Raw genomic sequence first — 24,772 nt, forward strand, 5'->3', positions numbered from 1 at the left:
CCTCCCTCCCCCATCCCCGCCTCCGCCGACGAGTTACACGTGCTACGCATGAAGCTCGACGGCGCCTCCTACCTCTGGGCCCTCAACAGCACCCGCCTCTCCCCCTCCGACCTCGACGCCCACCCCGTCCCTCTCCTCTTCCAGCCGCCCGACCTGCCCGCCACCCTCCGCAGCAACGTGACGCTCGCCACGCGCAACGGCACCTGGGTCGACCTCGTGCTGTACGCGTCCGTGTTCCCCATGCCGCCGCACCCGGTCCACAAGCACGGCAACAAGATGTACCGCATCGGCGGCGGCACCGGCGCCTTTCCGTGGCGCTCGGTGGACGAGGCCGTCAGGGAAAAACCGGGGTGGTTCAACTTGGCGGACCCGCCGCGGAGGGACGCGTTCGTGACGCGCGTGGCGAGGAACGAGACGAGCTGGATCGTGGTGAGGTACCAGGTGGTGAATCCGGGGGCGTGGCTGGTGCATTGTCATATCAGCAACCATATGATGGGCGGCATGATGATGGTGCTGCTGGACGGCGTGGATGCCTGGCCGACGGTGCCGCGGGAGTACCTGGATCAGTATTGAACGTGTGCGATATGAAGAAGTTGATACAGTTTTCGTTTTTGGTATATAGCTTTTTGTCAAATTAGAATTAGATTGGGCCATGCGCAGGTATTTGCGACGTTGGCGTAATATACAAGATTCAAAATCTCCAAGTAGCGATGGGGTATCTATACGTCATGGCAACTCTTCCGTCACTCATCAACAGATGATGGCAACATCTCCGTCACTCACCAACAGCGCTCAATCCGATATGTCGTCCATGGTCGGGTCCCTTCCAAACGGATGATTAAACTTGAGCAGTCCGTTCAGCCCTCCCACCCAAGGATCGTCCTCCTCCGTGCGGATCACGCACGGAACGCCGCCGTGCCACTCCTCGCCCAGCCCCGCGCGGCCCACGAACTCGCCCTCCACGCGAATCTCCGTCCCCGGCCTCACCCCCCCGCACCTCTTCCCATCAATGCTCAGATCCAGCTCGCGCCCGCGGTTCCGCGCGCTCGTGCGCAGCACCACCGCCGTGTCCAGCGGCAGCACCAGCGAGCGGAAGCTCAGGCTGCAGGGGCTGATCGGGGTGATGAGCAGCGAGCGGACGAGCGGGTGGACGATGGGCCCGCCGGCGCTGAGGCTGTACGCGGTGGACCCGGTCGGCGTGCTGACCAGGATCCCGTCCGCGGTCGTCTCCGTCAGGAAGTGCCCGTTCTGGTAGATGTCGATGACGGCGAGCTGCGGGTGGGAGCCGCGGTGCAGCGAGATCTCGTTGATGGCCCGCAGCGACGGCGACGGCTCCTGCGGCTCCGCCACGGCCGACGACTGGCCGGACAGCGAGTCCGACACCTGGTGGTTGATGCTGTTGCCCGCGCGGTCGTACACGTCCGCCTTGATGCGGTGCCGCAGCAGCACGCGCGACGCCCGCTGGTGGCCCAGGCACTTGCCCTTCATGCGCTCCCAGCCCTCGTGCTCGCCGCCGCCGTTGCCGCCGCGGCGCCGCGTCAGGTTATTATTCTCGCCCTGCTGCAGGTAGTCGGCCTCGCGGGCCTCGGGCACGTCGCTGCCGCTCATGTACATCTCGCGCCAGGCCTTCTTGTGGTCCGCGAAGCTCCACTCGCCGAGGAAGCCGAGCGTGCCCATGCTGAAGGAGACGATGGGCGGCACCGACCCGTGCAGCTTGTACAGGCTGGCCGCGCGCAGCACCGTGCCGTCGCCGCCAAACGTCGCGATCACGTCGACCTTGTCGGCGATGTTGGAGCGGTGGTCGGCCACGTAGAGCGCGAAGGGGAGGTGCTTCTGGATCATGTCGGCGACACGCGGCTCGACGACGACGTTGACGTCGGGGTACTCGGCGCGGATGTGGCGCGCGAAGCGGATCACGGACTCGGTCACGTCGGGCGCGTACAGCTTCTGGACCAGCAACAGGTTGCGCGGGGGCCGCGGCCAGTTGAGCACGAGAAGCGACGAGCCGGGCTTCGAGCTTTGTAGGTACCGAGGGTGGGTGCGGTCGGGCAGCTCGGCGATGCTGCGGCTGCTGGGCGACGGTGACGGCGAAGGCGGTGTCGAGGTGGTGGTGGCGGTGTCGAGGGTTCGTGTCGAGGAGAGGTGTCTGGGGCGGCTGGAGGCGGACGCGGAGACAGAGGAAGAGACGGCCGGCGAAGCAGCGAGGATGCTACCGGCAAGAGGAGTAGGCTTCTTGGATGTGGGCAAACGTTGGCAAAGCTGTCGGGCGTGCGCAGCGCCTCGGACGGCCGCAATTCGAACCATGGTGCTAGACGCGGCACACGATGGGCATGGCTTGGTCTGACACAGAACAGAAGAGGTCTCGTGATGGGGGTTGTATGCTGTCCAAGTCTGCTCTGGCGTACGTGTCGCTGATAGACGCAACAACGGCACTGAGTTTGGGAACAAATTGTTGAATCAATCGTGGATCTGGATCCAAGATCGGCGGGGAGGTGGTTAGAGTTGCTCCAATGAATTTCGATCAACAAAGTTGAGATGGATGGCTTGCCTTCAACAGTGGGTCCAGTTTATTTATATGTAAGCTTCGCTTATCTGCGGATGATAAACTTCTACCGAGCACGTATAAAGATTGGCTAACTAGAAGATTTACATAGTAGAATAAATTTCAACATACCAAAATGGTAACTACGGAAATTCTACCTACTTGAGCACGTTACTGCAGTAGCTGCGTAGCAAAAACCCGTGGCTCGAGGAAGTGGGCAAGAATGGGTAAACGCGCCTCTCTCTCCTGCTCAAACGCGCCCAAGATACCATCATTTATACGATCCATCAATGTACATAGCGACTGCCTAGCAAACTTGCACGGCGCCGTCAGAGCTGGCAAGAAACTCAATTTGCGGCGCAGAAACAAGAAAAAAAAGAAGGCCAGTGCCCAGGTCTTCTAATTTTTTCCCAGTGCTCGCTCCAACCCTCAGCCTGTTTGCTGTGTTACCCTGTACCTCGACCACCCTGTCCTCTCAACCAACCTACACCACAACTTTCACCCTCAATCAACCTGCCAACAGAATCCATGGATCCCAACACACACGTACATGGTCCCGCCCCGGGACACGACCATGCCTGCACTATAATCTTCCTGCATGGCCGTGATAGCACCGCCCAAGAGCTCGCCTCCGAGTTGTTCGAGAGTGAAGCCAGCCCCAACACGGCCACCACCGACGACCAAGACCTCACTTTGCCTGGCCTGCTTCCCTCCGCGCGCTGGGTCTTCCCCTCCGCGCCGATCCTGCGCTCGCAGCGCTTCGACATTGACATGTCGCAGTGGTTCGACATGTGGTACGTCGAAGACCCCGAGGAGCAGCCCGACATCCAACGAAGCGGCCTGGATCAAAGCATGCAGACGCTGCGCGCCGTCATCGAGGCGGAGGAGAAGCTCATCACCAGGGACAGTATGTTCGTCTGCGGGGTCAGCCAGGGCTTCGCCACGGTCGTGTCCCAGCTCATTGGCGGGAACGAGGGGGGGTTCGCGGGCCTGATCGGCCTGTGCAGCTGGTTGCCTTTCGCAGTCGAGGTTGAGATGATGGCGCCGCCTGCGAAGCTGAAATCAACGCCGATATTCTTGGGCCACGCGCTCGACGACGAGGTCGTTCCGATTAAAAACGGCCAGCGCATGAGGAACGTCTTGTCACAAAACCTGGAGCTACGCGTGGAATGGAATGTATACGAAGACGGGGGACACTGGATCAATGAGCCGCAAGGCGTGGATGACATAGTATCATTTATCAAAGCAAATTTAAAACAATGACAATAGGAGGAAGCCTATAATAGAGAGATGAATTACTGATGACACATTTATTTGCGCTCTCCTACACCAGCCGGGCGCGCCACCGAATGACATTTGCAGCAAGGAACATTGTGCCCCTGCCAAAAGAAAGGTGTTTCTATTTTGAGATTAACAAGTGCATCTTCGGACCAGTCAACTTGAGCGACGTGGCCGGAAATTGGATCTATCGTCTGCGGCCCCCGCCGCGATAATGCATGCCGGCACGGCAACGCTCCGTCCCGCCGACCCCTCCTCAAACTCACTAAACGCGAGCGCCGATCCGTCCGGCCGAGGCGGACACTGCTCCGACAAATGCAAACTACACATATAACCTTATGAGCTGCCAGCTCCCTCGCCCCTCATCCCAACCCATCACATTCCCATACCCCGAGTCCTATCCCGCCATGGCAGAAAGCTCCAGCGTCGTCATCCAGCTCCGCGACGGCGCCATCTCCGCCCGCCGGCAAGGCGCCATCATCCGCGCCCGCGGCATCCCCTACGCCCGCGCCGCCCGCTTCCAGCCTCCACAGCCCGCCCCGCCCTGGTCCGGCGTCCTCGACTGCACCCAGCCGGCCTCCATCTGCCCGCAGCTGCCCTCGCGCCTCGAGGCTCTCAACGGGCCCATCGCCGCCGGCCGCGCCATGTCCGAGGACTGCCCGCACCTCAGCGTCTGCGCCCCAGCCACCCCCCCGGCGGACCACCCACTGCCCGTCATCGTGTTCCTGCACGGCGGCGGCTACACCTCCGGCGGCGCCGACCTCGACGTCTACAGCGGCGCCGACCTGGCCGCCTGCGGCGTCGTCTTCGTCGGTGTCACCTACCGCCTCGGCATCCTCGGCTACCAGCCAATCGAGGGCGTTGCACCCGCCAACCTCGGCCTGCTTGACCAGATGGCCGCGCTGCGCTGGGTGCGCGACAACGTCGCCAGCTTCGGCGGCGACCCGCGGCGGGTGACGCTCGCCGGCAGCTCAGCGGGCGCCGACTCCGTCTACTGCCTGCTCGCCGCCGACGGCGCCGAGGGCCTGTTCCGGCGCGCCATCCTGCAGAGCACACCCCTTGGCGTGCGGCACATGGACCGTGCCGCCATGGACGCCGCGCTCGAGCGCGTCGCCCGGTCCGCCCCCGACCCGGCCTCGATGCCACTTGAGGAGCTCCTCGAGGTGCAGAAGCAGCTGGCCATCACCTCGCGCGACTTCGCGGCCCTGGGGATGCCGTTCGCGCCGACGCCCGGCCATGCGCCGCTGGCCATCACCCCCGCCGAGTTCGACGCCCGCGTGCAGCGCTCCCTGGCGCGCATCCCGTTGTTGGTCGGGTACTGCCGCGACGAGGGCGTCGCGTTCGAGGGCATCTTCGGCGCCTTGAGCCCCGACGCGCGGCCGACCATCCCGACGACTACCAGCGTCGCCGACTTCATCGGTCGAACATGGTTCAAGGATGACGCGGACCGACTGTGGGAGCGCGCGCGCGCAGCGGCGGCGGCGGCGGCGGGCGGCGCGGAGCCCTGGTTCTACGAGCTGGTGCTCGCGCCGGGCGAAAGCGGGCTCGGCGCGCCGCACACGCTGGAGATGCCGCTCCTGCTGGGCGGCTGGGACGCGTGGAAGGACGCGCCGATGCTCGAGGGCGGCGACGCGGAGCGTCTGGTGAGGACGGTCGGCGCCGAGTTCAGGCGGCTGTGGGTGGCCTTTGCGCGGGGCGAGGAGGTGGGCGAGACCAGGTTCACGATTGATGAGCATTTCAAGTTTGGCACAAGTTGAAGCTGATGCTGTGTTGTTATTTGACCCGTGTATGATGGCATGCAGGCACCGAGATGTTTTCGACATGCCAAGTTCTAGTCGCGCGTTCACTACACGACTACGAATCCGCGAGAAAGTCTTATCCGGCACGGTCGGCGTTGATACTGATCAACAGTAAAATAAAATGTATTGAATTCCTGATGCGCCATGTTCTACATAAACTCCTGGTTTTAGTGCCGCCCAGAATGTCCCAAGATAATTCATTCGCCGTTCGCTTTCGCAAAAAAACACCCCCGCCTTCTTCACTCCGCCCCCCTTCACCAAGCCCAGAGGACCTTGTGGTAGAGCGTCCGCGGCCCCAGACGCTCAAACTCAAACGGCGTGATCCACGAGTCGTTGGCCGGGAGCTTGGCAAACACGCTCGCACCCTTCCACGCGACTACCTGCTCGTCCATGTCCTTGGCGCTACGGCTCACCAGGATGCGCTCCGTCAGGTCCGGCCGGCGCGCCTTGAGGCGCTCCTCGAGCACGACGGTGAACTGCGGGATCTTGGCGCCGCCGCCGATGACCATGATGCTGCCCAGCAGGTCGCGCAGCTTCTTCTCGTCGCCCTTGGCAGCGTTCTGGATGCTGGTGAGGATGGCGATGTCGAGCGGGGCCACCGGTAGCACCGCGTCGCGCTCGTCGGCCACGGACTCGGCACTGCGCTCAAGCGTTGCTGATGACGGGTCGACGAACATGCCGGCGGGTGCCTGCGAGGCGGCGGGTGTGCCGCCGGTCGCGGGGCTGTCGCCGTTGAGGTCCTTGCCGGCGCCGAAGACGAACGGCGCGGGCGTGCCGGAACCTTCGGGGGCGGGCGAGCCGGCGTGCGAGGCCATGGGAGTTCCGTTGACGTCGCTCTTGAAGCTGAAGCCTGGACGCTCCTTCATGGGCGTGGAGACTTCTTGAGACTGGGACTCGTTGGCGAGGAGAGACGGCTGGACGAGGGCGAGGATGGCGAGCTGTGCGGCCGAGGTAGGGTCGTCCGGCATGTCCACCTCATACGAGTTGTAGGAGCGCTCGATCAGCTTCCGTCTCCCGCGAAGTTTGGTGCTGTTGTCATAGATGGCCGGGTCAAAGACTCCCATCGGCGACAGGATGACCTCGTCGTACGTCTTGAACGCGTATTTTCGAGTGGGCTCGTTGGGCGCGCGCACGTGGAAGTTGTAGAGCTGCACCGAGATTTCCGCCTGGGACATGGTGCAGTGCTTGATCTTGAGCTCCTCGGCCAGCAAAAAGTCGGATCTTTTTTGCACGTTAATCTCCTGATACGGGAAGTTGTCGTACAACATCATCTTGATAAAGGTATCGGTCATGTCGTATCCGCCGTACTTGAGATTGATGCGCGAGTCTTCGATGCAGAGACCATCCTCGACGCAAGTCACCGATGTCTTCTGAGCACCGACATCAACCACGCAGGCTTGGGTATATCCAGCGCCAAATGTGGCCGCCATGCTCTCCTGGACAAAGCAGACTTTGCTAAACTCAAACCATGTCATGCAGGAGTACAAGATTTGCTCAACGTATTTCTTGTCGTAGAGATCGGGGATGATGAAAACACAGCTGTATTGCTGCCACTCGCTGTTGGTCGTCAGGCCAAGTTCTTGCCGAAGGGCCTTGTCGAGGAGCGTTTCAAAGTCGTCGTACAGGTGCTCTTGGCTCGTGTACCCGTCCTCGTTCCACCAGCCGTGCTGAAGAGGCCACCAGACCTTGAACTTGGGGTCCGAGTCGTCAGGAACACGCAGGGCCTCGTGGCCGATGAAGCACTCTGCCTCAAAGTCCGTCTTTTTCAGCTTCTTGACGTCGGTCCACTCCACTTCCAGCGGATCGTTGTGCTGCTGGATGATTTCGGGTTCCGTGCGTCGGTTGAATGTCTGCACCAGCTCCTTGGAGTTGGGCAGCACCTTGCGCTTGTTGGCGCGCATCTCAACCTTGAGGTCGGCGCACATCTTTTGGTACTTCTTGGACCACTCCTCGCCATACTGCTGGTCCACTGTCTTGCCCTCAAACTGGCGTCGCGGCAACGCCTCGAACATATCGGACTCGGTCCGGGCAAACTTGGTGGCGAGGGCGGTCGGGATCGTCTTGGGCAGGGCGTCGCTGGCGAAGCCGATGCGCAGGTTCTGGCTGCCGGGGTGGATGACGATGATGCGCGAAGGATCGGTGGCGGCAGAAGGAGTCGCGGCGCCATCTTCATCGTCGACGAGGTTGGGGACGGGAAGTGGGAGTTCGCCATTAGCGGGCTTAGATAGGAGGCGATCGCGGTCGCGCGCACTCTGGACGAGCTTGTCGCGGGTAGCATCGTTTTGGAGTCGCAGAGCGAGGATCTGGTCATCTCGTTTCATATAATCTCTGCAGGACCGTTAGCTCGAACACGCGCAAGCTGCGTTCTCTTGCATACGTATAGTAATTCTTCTGGTTGATGGGCGTCACATCGGGCCAGGTGGTGAGCTTCATGCCATTGTCGGTTCTTTCGAGGCCTAAGCAGAATTAGCAATTGCATCCCTCCGAAATACGCCCGAGGTACATGACGAACCCTCGCGCAGGAGAACCCGCTCCGAAACCTTTCCGACCATTTTGGGCGACGCGACGCACGCAAACTAATCGATGCGATGAAGAGAAAAGACTCGAGTTGGCCGTGGAAGACAACCGCGGCGCGGTCTTGGGAGGATGCCCTCGAAGCCCAAAAGCGGACTAGCGCAGCGGAAACTGGAGTTTCGTTGATCCGCATCACCAAGCTTCCTGCTTCGTTTGGCCTATTTCTTTCGAGCATCTCTGTCATGCCGTTAGATCTAGCGTTCGCCTTGTTCTGTCCATAAATTTGACGAGAATATACGCGATGGCCGACTGCGAGAATCGCAGCTGTGGAGGCCGAGAGGCGATATGACAACACAGCTGTAAGAGCTTTCATCCATCACATGTTGAGCGCCTCTAGCGCATTTGCTGTCTAGTTCAGTGCATGACCAGATATGGATGTTGCGAAGCGGCTTCTCCTAGGCGCATCTTCAAGCAACAGCATCTTTATTATTACGAGCGCTGGCTACTTCTCCGAAATTTGGCACATCGTGGGACTTTTCAGGTTCTGTGCAAAGGGGCAAGGCAAAGCTCGGACTCCCTCAAGTTGTCTGGTTCTCCTCCGAGGTTTGGAGTTTCAGCATATCCAAACAGCGTCCGCGGAGCAGCGACCAAGACGGCAGTGCAATAACTGTCCGTTCGGGATTATATTAAAGATTCTGCTTTCAAATTCTGCAGTTTTTTGTGCTGCCGTGTAAATTCCATGATAGTAGGAATTACCAAGGCTAAGCAGGCAGGGAGTTGGTGTCAGAAGCGAGCTGCAGCCTACCCTATACACCAGATGCCATGTAGCGACAATTATTCAAGTCCGGGCTTGTTCCAGTTTGAACCGCGGATACATCCCTTTGAGTGCGCAAAGACTCCACGAAGAATCTCTAGCCGCTAGTAGGGACGTACTTTCAGTACTGGGAAACAGCGAATATAACCTGACTCTACATCTAGCTTTGTGTCCTTGTGCACGTTGAAGGTACAATAAAAGACCAACGAATATTTCGAAAAATCAAGTACTTAGACTATTACACGCTTTGATTAGTTAAGTTTCCTGTGAGTTACCATCGCCGAGCCTTCGCGCACTCAAAGGGATTTAAACGCAAGTTCATTGTCTTCTGCTGCTCTTTGGGATGCTCTGGCGATCCCCCGCAACCCAGCCACCGACAAGGCAGCGACTTTTAGCTCTATCCGTCACCTGACGTAATGACTTGCCACGACGCAACAACACGCGTTTAGCCGCCATCAAACCTCGCTCTCAGCCATTGCCAGGTTCCCATCGCCAAAGCAGCTTTGCTCATCCTCAATTCGACTGTCAACTACCGTCCATCACTGGTCAATCGCACCATCCCCGCCCCAACAGCTGCAGACGCAAGCTTGCGCCGGGCCTCTCTTACAATCGCGAACCACGCCACCCTCCCTCGAATCATAAAGCCCCCATCCAGGACATAGGAAACCCCAAAACACTCCATTACGCATATGACATACGAAAACAACGCGTGAGATAACCTCGGCCATGGCACCAGTGCAGACATTCAGCTCCAGCCCCATCACCGCGGCCAAGGCTCTCGGACCGACAGCAGCGCCGTCGCCACCCGCCGCGCGCAACACCACTACGCAAACCACCACCACCATTGCGACCGCGCCTGGAGGCCACGGATCGCCATTGTCAGCGCAGCAAGGATCCAGACCGTTCAATACATCGGCGACCTCGTCGGCCTCGACTCCACCGCACGCACCGGCGCCAGCGGCAGCGACGACGACGACGACAACAGCGTTTGGACACGTCCAGTCCGCCACGCCTACCAAGACAACAACCACCACCAGCCACGATGATGGCAGCTCTCCCGCGCCGCCACAACCTGGCGCTGCGCCCACGCCCCAACAAGGCGGTGCAGTGGCTGCCAGGACGCTGCCTCCGCCACCGAAGAAGGGTGAAACACTAGGTCCCGAGCACACGGGCGTGGGGTCGACCGCGCCGCCGCCGCCGCCCTCTGCCTATCCGCCTCCGACAATGATGCCCGCGCAGATGGCCTACCCTCCGCCCTCCATGCCACACTCCTCCATCAGAGGCACTTCTTCCACCTCTGCAGGGACCTTCGCCTCGCCAGGGCCGGTACCGCTGCCCGTGGGCACCGCGCTCGATGCCGGGACGGATTTGTCGCACCCCCCGGGCTACCGGCAAGATGCCCGCGCGGCCGACTTCTCCAGCGGTCAGCGCGCGGCGCACGAGGCGTACGTGGCGCAAAACTCTTCCTCTTCCTTTGGGATGCCAGGCGCGGGCGGCGGCGGAGATGGGGAGGACAGCAGCATCTGGGGCACGGCGAAGAAGTGGGCGGCGGCGGCCGGGGACACCCTGGCGGCGGCCGAGGGTGAGGTCTGGAAGGCTGTGAACAAGGATCAAAAGTAGTCAGCCAGTCACAGGACGTAAAAAAAGAAAGAAAGAGCAAGCCACGTTCGATAAAATAGAGTTTTTTTTCTCTTTTGGCCCTGCCTTGTTCTCGGGAATCATTGGCCATGACTTTTTTTTCATTTAACCGGGTTGCTAAATTTGGGCATGGATATGCGTCGTGGTGATCAAACTACTAAGCCCTTGCTTGTATTGGATATATTACCCGGCCCTCCAACCGGGGAACCGGATGGGTTGCAGTCACAAGCTTCACATTTGTAAGATCCATTCAGCTCGTTGGTCGTCGCCCCAATTGATCAACTCGTTGGGCGAGAAGTCCCTGTCGACCCGAAACGCCACGACAACGTCACAAGGGAGGGGGGTTCGTCCTTCGATGGAGGACGGTGCCCGACGATCACTTGGACTTGCCTTGCCCCTCCCCTGCGCGTGATGATAATAAGTGCCGAGCGCTGCGTGGAACATGATTTCCGAGCAGGACGGGCGAAGGCATCTTACGGTCTGCAGCGACAGAAGTCGGGGAAAAGTCCTCACAAAACAAATAGAGGTGAATGTATGTCGTGATGAAAGGCCATACGCCTGAGTTGGAGCGTATCTGCAGAGTACCTCAGCGGGATCTGGGATTCCCCAGGCTGCATGAAAGAGCAATGTCCGGCAGTGTTGCCGTGTCTCCCGTCGCATTGATCACATGCTTTGCATAACTATGCACGATCATGAAATATTTTGCTAATTCCTTAAGCTTATTCGGTGTACAATAGAATGGTATAAGTTCGTGATTGAATCATGATTTTCGGACACTCCTTCTATGCCAGCTGGAGAACAGAGTCTTCAGCATGGGACAACTTGGGAGGAAGCAGTCCTGCTTTACAGCATGGGTGGAAATCACACTCACATAGCAGCGTACTGGGAGAAAAGCTCTATAGATTTGCCGAGTATAAAGTTAGATTTGAAAAGTCTCAAAGTCTAGAATGTTTCGAGCCACACCCCATGTCAGCATGTTGAAAAGGGCTGCCGGGGATAAGGTAAGACCGCACATTGATCTTCTCGCGCGGCCTGAAAGTCGAGGGCGCACAAAGAAATATCCGTGCGTGCACATGAGAGAGGCTTTTTCAATTGTCCCTGAAACCTTGAACACCCAGAGGGCTGCAGGGATGGCGCCAGTTAGTTGCGCAGGTTATTTCTTGTCTACTTATCTGCTCGATGATAACGCAATTTCGATGAATAGTCCATGTCCATGGTAGTAGCTAGACCTGGTCACGAATACTACTTTATCGATCTTTGGAAGTACTTGCCAAAACAGACAAAGTTAGCACATCTTTGTTTGTCGGAGCTTTTCACGCGAGGTGGCCAGGCACAACTGTCAGCGTGATCTGCCAAGTCCGTGAATTGGAAAGCTAACTTTGACTTTCAAAAAGACGGCGACAGATTTGCGCTTTGCAAGGGTTTGGTGTCCATCCCATACCTGGGGCGGATGCTGCATGGCATGTCATGGTGCCCGGCATTGTTACAGATCTGGGATGGAAAACTAGTCGACGTGGAGCGCGCTGTCGCTTCGGTTCATGCCATTGGAAGGGCAGGTTCTAATAACCGATTAAAATTTCCAAGAGCTTGGACACTAGTGAAGTCTTTTGCTTTTCAGGTTTCGGTCCATCGAGTTGCGAGCTTCGAAAAATGGTAAAAATACCTTCACCTCCATTTAGCCGAGGAGCTAATGGCGCACGAAACTGGAGAAAAAACAACGGGATCGAACCTATTCCATCATCTCGCATGCTCTTGATTTCCCCCGAGTCAGCATCTCGGCTCTTTCATAGATAGAGCTACCGTTAGGGTTTTGATTCATCGCGGAAGCTGTCCGCGACTTGAGTCTTGCTACTTTTGAAGGCCACGAGGTGTCAGTTGCCTATTGTTAGATTTAGAGTTTCCCCAGCGGCTTTATGAACAATGACAGACAGGGTCATGTGTTTTGAAGCAAGGTAACTGGCCGTAAAGAATACGGAACGGACGGGAAGGGCTATGCTCGCTAGCCCAGTTACCCACGGACCAAAGTTAAACGCCACATGCAGAGAGCGGGGACTCTGCAGAACAAGGAACCAGGTGCCTTGACCCAACAAGCGAAAACTTACCAGTATCCTGCCCTTGCAAAACCGCCTGCGATTCACAGAAAAGAGCCCACTTTCTATGAATCGCGAGCTAAGCGAAATCTCATCACGAGGAGGATATATGGGGAGGCGGAGCAGCCACTGGTGCACCGTTGCACGGTTGACAGCAAACCAACAGACTTGAACTCATGCAATTCTAGCTTTCCCATGTTGAGATTGTGCATATTGACCATTCGTATCCGGTAACCGGAGTATTTTAAACCTCTAAAAACTGGTTGAGACCAAAGACTTGACGCTGCTGTTCTTGTAGTATGTAGCCGCGTTCCGTGATGTGGCTGCATCTGTGCCAAAGGACTACCTAAATGATCCATATCAGTAATCGAACTGCCAGCCAAGCGAACCGTATCAGTAATCGAGCTTTCATCCAAGATCACCGACTTGTTTCTCAGGATATTTAACACAGTCACTTGCCAGCAGAAAGCAAGGAACGCCCTGGCTCTGAATGTTCAGCCACAGCGTGTAAGTAAAGACGGGCCCCTCAGGTGGGGTGCAGGTTTTGGGGTCGATCCAACGGTCTTGCCGAGACTTGCCTAATATGGAAGTCCAGTTAGTATGTATACTCCAAACTGTTATTAAATGGGGCTTGAGTTTTTGATTGCCGTTCGGCAATGTGATTGCTCGCTGTGTGTTTTTGGACCTGGATCCCGACCAAGGAAAAAACATAACTATCGACTTGCTTCGCCCCGCTGCAGATTCTTCCTTCTAATTTCTTGTTGGGCACTGGCTCGCTTTTCAGCCTTGGGTCGAGATGTCAGTACCCAGTTTTCGAGCTACAATGGGCAGGGATGGGAGCTCATAACTTGCATGGCTCTAAACCTTATTATGTATGCCAGTGTGACGTACATGAAGATTGCGCCTTCAGTCGTTCTGCTTTCCGTATACGCAAGCACAGCTTCCTGCCGCTGGTCCAAAGCTCCAATCTTCACTGAGTTTGTACGTGAAGACGCGGTACTCTTTGGTGGTATTCTTTCGGCGGCGAGCAGACGACGGATGCCTATGAATGGCTGGGGCATTGGGCGGTCATGCGTGACTGTCGCCCGCCTCGCCTAGATCTGACATTTCAATTAGATAATGGAGCGAGCCGTTTTTTTTTGAGGGCTTCTAATTCTCCATAACGGCCGAGAGAGCGAAATGCGCCGTCCTATGGTCAAATAATTAGCCGGGCTTGGCAAGGCGATGGATAGAATACTAACTAATGCAGGCATCTGCAAAACTTCGGCCAAGTCTCGGGGGCATGTTATGCGCCCCAATTGGGTGCCAGCGGGATGGCCAGCGGGATGCCGCTGGTTGCGCGGTCCTTTCAACGGACCTTGACCGGATTGCAGCAAACCTTAATGGAGCGTGGAGCGACCGGTTGGCATTCGAATGCAGCACATGGCAGTGTAGATTCCGTAAATGGCCGCCGTGCAGGAGGACCACCTACCTAATGATTACCCAGCTGCGCATTGAACAAGGGTTGCGGCTTCAGGACCTGCTATTGTCGTAGCGCGGGCATTTGCGTGGTGGGTTGAAGTACCTCCGCATCTCGGTAGAGAAGGTAGCGAGATCCGACATCCCGGCTGGTCAACGATTCCCGCCGCGAAATTCATGCGTGATACTCCTCTGATTTGCAGATCTCGATATGGCGTTTCTGAGCCAACCGCATCAACATCTCTTAGCTAGCCATTTACCATAACCTGAGGGCCTATTGTGAGGTTAGCAGAGGTATAAGCCAGTAGGTGCCTGGGGGACTGTGCCCATACTGAGAACTTGCGTTGTGAGCCCCACGGCGGAGAGCAACGACTTGGTGTTGAGGTGATAGCGGGCGCTAGCCTTTAAGCTTTCTTCGCTGGAGAAGAGCTGTAAAGTGCCGCGTTAACGACGGAGGCGACGACTGGCAATGGGCGACAGTGCATGACCAATCTGGGCGAGCTCAGAAATGCTAGCGCTGTTGTGTCGATATAGGTCGGGCCTGGAGCACTGGGCGGTGCCCGACGTTGGAAGATTCCCAGTAGGATTGGGGGGGGGGGGGGTTGGGGGGGGGGGAGTGCTTCGGGTGCGAAGAATAGCGCGCAATATCTTTCCCACATAACCATATATAGTTTTGGTTGGTTGACGTGTGGTGGACACAGAGCGACCAACATGCAAGAGAGGCGGTTCTTGAGCGGACTGTGCCAAGAACTTGCAATATCGCCTATCAGTACGAGATACGAACAATGCCGAGGCCGTTGGTCAAATACACGAGGCATCGCCACAAGAGACATGAGTCCGGACAAAACAAGGTTCTTGAGGGCTAGAGGATCACTGATACGTGTGCGGACATGGCGGAGGTGCCTGCAGGAGTGTAGGGTCAGTGGCGGCATCACCTGCGACGCAAAAGACCATGACTGAGAGGTTCGAGAGTTCGATCAAAGCCTTGGCGGGCGGTTACTGTTGTTGCAGGATGATGGCGAACGGGAGGGGGCGTGGTGGTTCATAGGAGTTGCGAAATTGTCAAACGTTCGATGATGCTCAATGAATCCTGATCCTACCGTAGCGATGGCAACGGCGGTGGAGGGAGGATTAATAACTAGTATGATACATACATCTCTAGGATAGGGCTAGCAGGAATAGCGGCAAGGGGGCGAGCCGGGTGGTCGGTAGAGTCAATTTGGCCCCCCCCCCCCGGGCATCACGAGCGGGTGTTTGAATTCGGATCGGGGGAACGAGAGCCGGCTTGGTGATGGGGCATCGCGTAATGGCCGGCGTGGCGAGCAAGATGCGGATGGATATATCGAGGGTCGGGCCTCGTGATGGCGCCAGAATCAGAATGGGATGATAAAAATGAGGGGATGTTAACGAGAGAATGGGTAGGTTTCTTGGAAGCAAAGTGTCTGGCGATTGTCTCTGGTGAAATCCACGAGCGTTTCAGCGAGGGTAAGGCGAGACGAGGAAGCGCCGGTTTGACAATGGTTTGGGTTCACGGCGGTTGGCGGGCAGCTGGCAGGCAGCTGGCAGCTGATGCGTTTGCACCGTCTGCCAGCTGTCTGGGCCGGGCGGTTGGTGTTGGCAGCTGGCATTTTGCACCGACTGGCACAGCAAACGGACAAATAATTTGGCAGGCACTCGGGAGCGGAGGGCGGAGCTGACAGTGCCTGGCGCCGCTGTAAGCGGGAATCCGGTTACTGGGTACCTAGGTAGTTACGGATACTAATTAAGGTATTGCAAGTCGCCGCGCGGTCCGTCCAACCTGACTCATCTTTTAAGGGCTGTGTGGTTACGGAGTACGAATTATATAGGCTCTATATGCAATACGTGACCAATATAAATCGAACATACATGATTACTGCTCAATTTCTCCGAGGTTCATTATACTGTAGAAGTAGATATTGTCAGCATCTCTAGAGCATCTTTATGAGTTTATGAAGAGAGGCTGCCGTTAACCGGCCATCAACCACCACCAAAGCGGGGTGCCGCACGGAGCCCCGGACGGACTGGCCGTGTCATTGACAGATGGATGGCATGGTAGCACCACCAAGGTCATGGTCTACATAGCGGCTGTCTGTTCGCAGTCGATGCGAAAACAAGCCGCTCGTGGATGCCTTTTTTGCCCAGATATCCGTGTGTCTGGCACAAGTACATGTACCTGATGACTTGCCCAATGGGGCAATGTTGTACTGGTCATCGAACGATATCGTCATCAGCCCGTCCGTCCGCGTGGCAGCTCGGGCCCTGCATGTGTGTTGTGTTGGAGCCAGAGCAAACCAGCCAACAGGTGCTGGATACCCAAGAATCAACTCGCCGCATGTAAGTCGTCGTCTCAGGCACAAGGAATCGTCACGTCAACTTCCTTCGCAGAGGCGGCTATTATCCTGTAGCCGACCCGACGCCTCGACTTCCTTTCCATTATACCCTTGTTTTGTAATAAAACACGGCATCCGGCGGCCTCGCCCGGCCCTGAAACCTGCGGCCTCGCCTAGGATGCACTCAATCATGATCAGAGACGGAGTAATAGTAGAAAAAATGTGAATTACTGAAAAAAAAAAAAAAAAAAAAAAAGGCGCCGAAATAAGCTCTCGTCAGCCAAACTCACCAAAGAGTGCATGTGGAAGTTTCCAAATCATCTAAACTACAACTTGGCCCGTCGGCATAACGCAGAGCATCAATGGGCAAGGACGAAGAGATAAATGCAAAAATATGCAAGCGCTGACTGTACGCGTCGTCACCGAGGAAACCCTCTTCTGTCATGACAATCCAGCTCCCTACGCTGCCCTCGATGCCCAGCCCTGTCTACCTAAGCTCTACATTATTCATCGTCCTTGCAAGGGTCTGTCTGGCAACTGGAGAAAGGCAGCCTAGCTCACGCCCCCCCTCCCAACGGGGTCGCTGATTCGCCTTTTCTTTTATTTTCGCGGCCTATTTTTTTTAAACTCTGCCAGCTTCTTCCTACTGGTTTGGCGCTGCGCTGGACGAAAGGGCCATAACCCGCTTTTTCGAGCAGACTTGAAACTCCAGAAACACGCCCCCCGGACAACTCCTTGGAACTCGTCGGGGGTGAAAGGCAAAAGTAAAAAAAAAAAAATTACAAAGAAAACTGAAGAAGGGAAAAGGAAGAGGAAAAGGAAAGTAAAGTTGAAAATGAGACTACCGGACCGATAGATAAAGAGAAAATGGACGGATGCCGGGCTCATCGCACTAGAATCGAGACCGAGCAAGGATATGTATTCAGTATTCAGTTATTCACGAGATGGGTACATGAGAGTACTTGTCATAATACTGAAACTTGCTGAAGATGTGAGGCTGGAGGCCTTCATCCTCGGTAACGACTCTCTGCTTTGACAGTGTAATCTTATTATCCAGGTACCCGTTATAGTGCATTTTGTAGCTTCATGTACACGCCCTTGTGGAATCCTTGCATTCTCGAGTTATGTATGTTGAAGCTAGCGCGACCGACTAATAATACCTTGTACTCCGTACTCCGTAGAAAGTAACCGTATTGCTCTTGCTCTCGCTCCTTCTCCGTGCAACAAGCCCTGTCGGCTGCAATACACGGCCCTGCCGGGCTCGCACTGACTTGCCCGCGTGCGTTGTAAGAATGGCTACGGAGGTAGTTGGGTTACATAGTTAGATACATCTGACAGGCAAAGCCTCTTCGGCCAAAAAAAGCCGTGTGGCACCACTTCATACCAGCCTGCCAGGCTATTTTTACCTCTGACTTGATAACGACCTTCCATTGCAGGGCAAGCTGGTGCCTCCCCCGCGAAAGCCCTTTTGCTGGCAGAAAAAAAGGCCCCCAGCCAGGCACAGGCACCAGCACATGCACAAAACGGTAGACATACAGAGTTTAGAGGTAGGTTAGCTAACTAGTCGATGCCAGGCACAATCTCAACGTCCGAGTCCTCATAACCTTTTTTTTGCCTTGCTTTTTCATTGCTTGGGTTGGTTTCGGCAAGCCCAACTCAAACTGCCTTTTTGGCCTAATTCGCACCCTCCCCCCCCCTCTGGCCTTGTCTCTGTCAACGGTCGACGTCGCTACTAGACCTGACTTGTACGCACCCCCCCCCCCCCCTCTCTCCCATTGTTGCACAATAACTTTAACCAGCACCGGCCAGCACATTGGGGGGTCCCCCAAAACGCACACACATTGTACCTTGTACCCTGCCAAACCGACACAGCGCCCAGATGGCTAGCTAACTAAACCAAAAGCCGTAACCAGAGAGAGAAAGTGTCGTCCCACAGAAGAGGTCGATGTTGGTGTATTGCGATCGTGGGGGCCCTTTGTTCTTGTCCTGCCCTGTACTCCTAGCACACGCCCTGGCGCAGGAGGAGGAGAGGAGGGGGAGGAGTTGCGCGCAACAATTGGTCCCCAAAAATATGCAGGCAAGGAACAAGTTAAAAAAAAAAAAAAAAAAAAAAAAAAAAAAAAACGCCTGGTATACCCCTTGAACTCTCTTTTGAGCTGGGCTAACCTTGGTTTTATTCTCCTCTCTCTTTGTGTCTGTGGCTCTTTCAGTGCTGGCCGCGTCTCGGTGCGCTGCTCCTCCTTCTCCTCCTCCTCTTCCTCCTTGAATGTGGGCGCGCCGACCCAACCAGCTGGCTGCTACCAGTCAGTCAGTCAGTGATACCGTACAACTACCGCCTGCTAAAAAAAGAGAGCCTGTGTGTGAATCCAGACCTCCTCAATGCCTTGTTACGGGTGGCCCATCCCATCCCATCCCATCATCTTGCCTTGTGCCTCCTCTCACACAGCGTCTGCGCCCAGACAGATCCCAGTGTACTGCCTCTGGCTTTCTGTCTTTCTCTCTCTCACACTCCTTCCCTCGCTTCCTCTTTCCCACACCTCACCACTTATACACACTCCTTCTACCATTTATGCCATTTATCCCATTTCTTAACCTTTTTTTTTTCCTCGGCCTCTTATTACACACCTCCAGAAACTTAATAATACCCCGTTCCCCCAGAGCTGGTTCTCTACGCCAGTTGTTCATTATTCATACACACACACAAATACGCCCGCCCGCACACACACAGAGGACTCTCAACACTGCATTGTTTCGAAAAGCAATATCTCGACTCTGTTATACCATCCACTCTGGTGTTCCATCCTCTCTTATATAGTGGCGGTGCCTGTTGCTCTTCATCGCCGTCGTCACACAGCATCGTGTTGTACACAGTCATTTACAGCTTACCAAAACGAGGAAAAAAGGCATCCCGCTTGGCAACGGTATATCACCTACGAGCAGAATTACCTTGCAGTGCTGGCAGAAAAAAAACACCATTCCTTTCAGGCCTCGTCTCTCGACAGTCCAACGTCCTGGCCACCAACCCTTCCCCTCTCACACCTGGGGCATATCTCTCGACCCTTTGCTGTTTTATTTACTTTCGTCTTGCCATCTCGACCGAGCGTCCCGCCTCTTGATTGCTCTCTTCCATGTTCTCGACATCGGCATCAATGGAGCGCCCAGCCGAGCATGTGGTGCCCGCGACGCCGACCACGACGCTGGATGCCCAACAGACCAACATTTCCACCTCTGCGGACCTCCAGCCCGCTATGAGCGCCTGGATGCCGCAAACGGGCCTAAATCTGCAGGAAGGCTCGACCGGACACTCATCACAGATTTCTTGCGGCTCTGGAGAGCCCAATCACTCCGTCCCGGCTGGTTGGGACCACTCGATAACCCCCAGATCAACGCTGCCCGGCAAGGCCGGGCTCGACTACCCCGGGCAGCTGCCGCAATCACTCGTCAAAGACGGTAGGGCTGTCGATGCTGCGAGCTGGAATCCTTTGCAATCCATGCCTAACATGAATACAGGGAGCTGGGGTCAAAAGTCCTACGACCAGTTTGAGCTGTACCCGTTTGATCCCGACGCCCCCATCGGGCAAGCGTACACCACCGACGAGAGCATCCCCATCATTGACCTTCGATTCTCGCAATCCCGCCATGAGCTGTCGTCTTCCTACTCAGACCCCACGGCTATCCGTCGTTCCGACTCTTCCCTCGGCATGTCGACGCCCGCCGCCTACTCCGACATGCCCACCACCGCCACCCCTACCTGCGGCGCCGGGGACGACGTCTCGACGACGACGCTGTCCGAGGCGCCCACCTTCTCCGACTACGGCACGCTGTCCAACCGGACCTCGCTCATGTCCACGACGCACATGTCGCCTGTTGGCTCGCCGCGGCTGACACCCCAGAGCCGGCCGGACCAAGTCCGCGCCCAGAGCCGCGGCCGCGCCTCGCCCTCCCCGCGTCCCAGCGTGCGCTCCACGCCGTACAGCACCGACGGCAGCCTCCGCAACACGGCACGCTGGTCCACGGGCTCGCACAACATCGGCAGCAGCCAGCAGGGCCGTCTGAACTCGCCGTTTGGCTATGGCGGGTCGTCGATGCAGGACTCGACCATGTCCTCGTCGCAGCGGTACTCGATGCAAGGGCTGGCGCCGTCTTCCATGCCGCACAGCATGGTCTCGGGGCCGCCACCGGGAAGCACCATGCCCATGCAGCCCACGTACGTCCCCTCCATGGCGATGAATGGCGGCTACCGAAACAGCACCATGATGATGGGCGGACTTGGCCACCACCCTCTGCCGACCTCTCACGCCATGCACCACGACAGCAGCAACCATCACCACACCTTGCCGCAGCCGCCGACCCTCGCCTCCCACGGTCTTCTCAAGCTCCTGCAGAACAACATGGAGTCGCAGTCGTCCTTCCACGGCGGCGGCCACTACGCTGACCTGTCGGCGCCGCCGGACCTCTACCCGGCGCTGCACCAGGAGCCGGCGCCGCCGCCTCCCGAGGACATGAACCCGTCGGATCCGGATCTGGTGCCGTACGAGCAGGAGCTGCGCTTCGACGGCGACATGTACACGCCGCGGTGGGTACGCGGACATGGCAACAAGCGCGAGGGGTGGTGTGGCATCTGCAAACCGGGTCGCTGGCTGGTGCTCAAGAACTCGGCATACTGGTACGACAAGTCATTCACGCACGGCATCAGCGCGGCCACGGGCGCGCCCTTTCAGGAGCCGCTGGACAAGCGTCGCATGGACGGCAACCCGGACGTCTGGGAGGGACTGTGCGGGAGCTGCAATAAATGGATTGCGCTGGTGAGCAGCAAGAAGAAGGGCACGACGTGGTTCAGACACGCATACAAGGTGGGCATTTCTTTACAATTCACGAGCTTGTCGGATGCCATTGCTAACCAGCTTTCTTCCTCCTCTTCTCCAGTGTCATTCTCACGCCAAGATCAAGGATACGCCCAAGCGGAGGAGAGACCAAGTACACAGCGCTCGCATGCCCGGTCCTCCTCTCTCCATGGGCGGCTTACACGACCACCATCAGCAGCGTCCGGGCACTCCGCCGGCGAGCATGTCTCACGGCCTCACATCGGCTTCCTACGCGAGCATGGGCGGCGGCGGTATCAACACCTCGATCCCGCAGTACATGCATCCCCAGCAGCAGCAGCAGCAGCAGCAACAGCAGCACCCACACCACCACCAGGCCCTTGGCCCATTGACACCACCCCAGTCCCTGCGATCCAGCGTCGGCCGTACGCTGCTATCGAGCCCCACTACAATGTATGGCAATGTGATATAGGGCACGCAAGCCAGACTGCCTCTTGGGTAACTTGCGCGTGTTGTTCCAAAGGGTACGTGCGTCCTGTGTGCCTTGAATCATGGATCAGCCTTGGGGGGGCGTGTGGCGCAGGTTTCGACCCTGTTGCCATTGCTTGCTTGATTGGTTGGTTGTCTTGTTTCTTCCTTCAATCTTCTTTTCCTTCTTCCTTCTTGACAATCATTTGCCGAACACTTTTCATCTCATGAAACCTGTTTTAGTGGCTTCTTCTCTTCACTTCACTCCTCCTCTTCTCTTCTTGTTTACTTCCTTTTCTTCCTTTTCTTTGGTGCGGGTTTACGTCAAGTGCATGTTTTCTTTTGTTCGACATATAGACTTGGGTTATAACGGGAAACGGGGCTTTTGATATTACGCCTTGTATGATGTATGTTCACACGTATGGGTCGACAGCGGCCATGCCACGAATTCAGTTTGTATTAGCAGCATTTTCTTTTTGTTGGATACGATTTTGCTAGCACGGCACGAATAAATCAGTTGACGAATGAAATCACAATGAACAGAGAAATTAAAGAAGCATTCTAGAAGAACCTTTGCGTCCGTGCGCGAGAGAGACAAGTCGGTAGTAGGATGACAGCTTTGCGTACCGTGACGTGGGCGATCCGCGGGCAACCCGATCCAGGCTGAAAAGTCAGGCGAGGGTCCCAGTAAAACAAGAACGGGAATGGAAGGAAGGAAACAAGGACAGCCCAGAGAGAGCGAGTTGATTTTCGCAAAACCACTCTCGCCTGCGCCCTCTCTCCCTCTCCCTCCCTCTCTCTGGCCTGTTTGTTAGTTAAGGACCGGGGACTGGGGTCATCGCAAGTGGATTTCGGGTCCTCCTTCGGGCCCCGTTGATGCCTTGTCAAGTTAGTTGTCAGCCCTTTTCCAGTCTCTCAGTGGAGGGCACTTCAGCTGCTAGGTAGATAGACTAGCAAAAGCACGGAGATTCATGCGGTGCCTTTTTCCTCTTGGTTGTGGATCATGGCAGCGATATAGGCCGGTCATTGACTGGCGGAATTGGGGAGAGATAGAAGGGCGCAGGGCCGCGACGCCGCGGCGGCGGCGGCAACCCGGAGAGAATGCGCGTCATGTAAGTGTCGGGGGGGAAGATGACCAGGGGGAGGGGGAGACAGCCAATGACGGACTGCCGTGGCAGTTGGGTAGACGGACAGAGCGAAGTATCAAGAGAGGTGGTGTGCATATTTTTTTTTTTTTTTTTTAAAGGCATTGCCTCTTTCTGCTCGCCCATCTGCCGTTTGCAGCAACCCGCTTCTCTTCATGGGCATGACTGCGCAGTTTGCGTTTCGCGGCATGAACAGGTCGGTCCAGGCACGAGAAGCAATCCGGGGTGTGCGCGCGGGACGACCAAGACGGACGAAGGGGGGGGTTGAGGAGGAGGAGGAGGAGGAGGAGGAGGAGGGGCGAGGCACGAGATTGAGTGGTGATGAAGGGGGAGGAGGAGGCAACATGCTGCCTACCTATACATTGGGCAAATCATAGCGGAACCAATTCACCGGATAACCCTCCGGTCTGCACAAGTCGTCCGCATACATACAGATACATGTGCCAACTTAGCTACTTCTTTGTCGTAAAGGTGGGCGTGGACGCTATATTCGGCTTTTGGTAGGGGGTGTGTGTGATATCGGCCAGGGATGTTGACTAAGGCAACTTGAGACGAGATTTCCCAGAAGAGGAGAGAGGGGTTGAGGAAAAGGCTATTTAATTATTTTTCTTTGGACTTTTTTTTTTTTTTTTTTGGATCCCTGATCCTGTCCATTCCCATCTCCCATTATCGTTTTGGATCATGGCATAAGCGAACAAGTCCGATCTGGATAGCTAACTAACTCGTCGCTGCAGAGTGGTGCGTTGCGGAAACAAAGGAAAGTCTATTCCGAGTCAGCAGTCTTGGCTGCACGCCCACAGGGCTCTGAAGCACGAGATGTCGTAGATGGGGGATAAAACATGCGCGTGTTGGTGCCTTTTCTTTTTTTTTTTTTTTTTTTCAACTTTTTGAATTCATTTTAACCTTTGCAGTCTCCACGGGGTTTCGGATACCGCTCAAGACATGAACCAACTCGACAACCCCCAACTGACCAACCGACGTCAAGGTTCCCAAGGAAACGTGCCTTGTCCATTTCTTTATTCAACCTTTTTCCCGTCGGGCGATATTCGTTCGCAAAGATACAACACAAGAGGAACAGCCTGCTGAGGGCGTGAGCCTTCCCAGCAACCCTCCCTCTTCATCGCATGGTGCGACACTGTTGAACCTGGACACCCACAGCCACGTTACAAAAGCATCTAGGATGTTAAATTCGTCATTGCCCAAAAGACATCATCCGCTTCTTCCCTCTCTCCAAATACAGCAGGTTGTCGGAAATTTCCATTTCGTGGCCGTGTCTCCGATGACACCAGCCACCTCGCTTCGACAACAAATACTCCCGGAGACCGGATGGGCACGGTACTTTCGCGGGCGGTCCGGGACTTGGGCTGGATGTCACGGCCCCGGGAGTTGCAGGCCCCCCTCTTGCAACCCGCGGGCCGATGGCCTCAACGTCTGAGAGTCATCAGGCCCCTCCCCTCCCCCCCCTCTCTCTCTCTTTCGCTTTCGCTGGCAGCCCGGCCAAGCTGAGATCGCCAACATCGGCAAAAATGTGCGCATTTCCCGATTCTCTCTCTTGCGTGGTCAAAGCACATGATTAACTGTTCTTGCTTCTTTACCGACGGTGCTTTTTATTTTTTTTTATTTTTTTTTACTTTTTTTTTTGAGGTCTGCTTCAAGCTCACCCCTCCCCCCTTGTTTGTCCATCCAAACTAAAACTAGAGAAGAGCAATCATAAAAGTTCTAGAAGGGCTGCGAATGCATAGATGCCGTACATGAAGAACACGCCATACGATGCATAATACATCAAACGGAAGGCAAGAAGAAAGTCGGCCAGGTGCCGAACAGCCGCTGTCTGAGGGCGGAGGCCAGCCAC

At 56.3% G+C, this 24,772-nt stretch overlaps 6 protein-coding genes across 6 annotated transcripts; 4 read left to right on the forward strand and 2 right to left on the reverse strand.

Moving 5' to 3' along the window:
• Positions 1–792: 792 nt before the first annotated feature.
• Positions 793–2,304, reverse strand: ISF_04122 (hypothetical protein; the record flags this gene model as incomplete). The annotated part of the gene is made up of 1 exon (XM_018847728.1): positions 793–2,304. The coding sequence occupies one exon, from the start codon at positions 2,302–2,304 to the stop codon at positions 793–795; it is 1,512 nt and encodes a 503-aa protein (XP_018705308.1).
• Positions 2,305–3,070: 766 nt separating this feature from the next.
• On the forward strand, positions 3,071–3,805 carry ISF_04123 (Phospholipase/carboxylesterase; the record flags this gene model as incomplete). The annotated part of the gene is made up of 1 exon (XM_018847729.1): positions 3,071–3,805. The coding sequence occupies one exon, from the start codon at positions 3,071–3,073 to the stop codon at positions 3,803–3,805; it is 735 nt and encodes a 244-aa protein (XP_018705309.1).
• A 422-nt stretch (positions 3,806–4,227) lies between these two features.
• On the forward strand, positions 4,228–5,577 carry ISF_04124 (para-nitrobenzyl esterase; the record flags this gene model as incomplete). The annotated part of the gene is made up of 1 exon (XM_018847730.1): positions 4,228–5,577. One exon carries the CDS (start codon positions 4,228–4,230, stop codon positions 5,575–5,577), a length of 1,350 nt encoding a protein of 449 aa, XP_018705310.1.
• A 296-nt stretch (positions 5,578–5,873) lies between these two features.
• ISF_04125 (Actin-like protein) lies at positions 5,874–8,171 on the reverse strand (the record flags this gene model as incomplete). The annotated part of the gene is made up of 3 exons (XM_018847731.1): positions 5,874–7,947; positions 7,997–8,075; positions 8,132–8,171. The coding sequence occupies 3 exons, from the start codon at positions 8,169–8,171 to the stop codon at positions 5,874–5,876; spliced, it is 2,193 nt and encodes a 730-aa protein (XP_018705311.1).
• Positions 8,172–9,673: 1,502 nt separating this feature from the next.
• On the forward strand, positions 9,674–10,567 carry ISF_04126 (hypothetical protein; the record flags this gene model as incomplete). The annotated part of the gene is made up of 1 exon (XM_018847732.1): positions 9,674–10,567. One exon carries the CDS (start codon positions 9,674–9,676, stop codon positions 10,565–10,567), a length of 894 nt encoding a protein of 297 aa, XP_018705312.1.
• Positions 10,568–19,633: 9,066 nt separating this feature from the next.
• ISF_04127 (hypothetical protein) lies at positions 19,634–21,779 on the forward strand (the record flags this gene model as incomplete). The annotated part of the gene is made up of 2 exons (XM_018847733.1): positions 19,634–21,337; positions 21,411–21,779. 2 exons carry the CDS (start codon positions 19,634–19,636, stop codon positions 21,777–21,779), a joined length of 2,073 nt encoding a protein of 690 aa, XP_018705313.1.
• Between the last annotated feature and the right edge of the window lie 2,993 nt (positions 21,780–24,772).

Source organism: Cordyceps fumosorosea, assembly GCF_001636725.1.
Source record: "Cordyceps fumosorosea ARSEF 2679 chromosome Unknown scaffold_8, whole genome shotgun sequence".
Taxonomy (NCBI): domain Eukaryota; kingdom Fungi; phylum Ascomycota; class Sordariomycetes; order Hypocreales; family Cordycipitaceae; genus Cordyceps; species Cordyceps fumosorosea.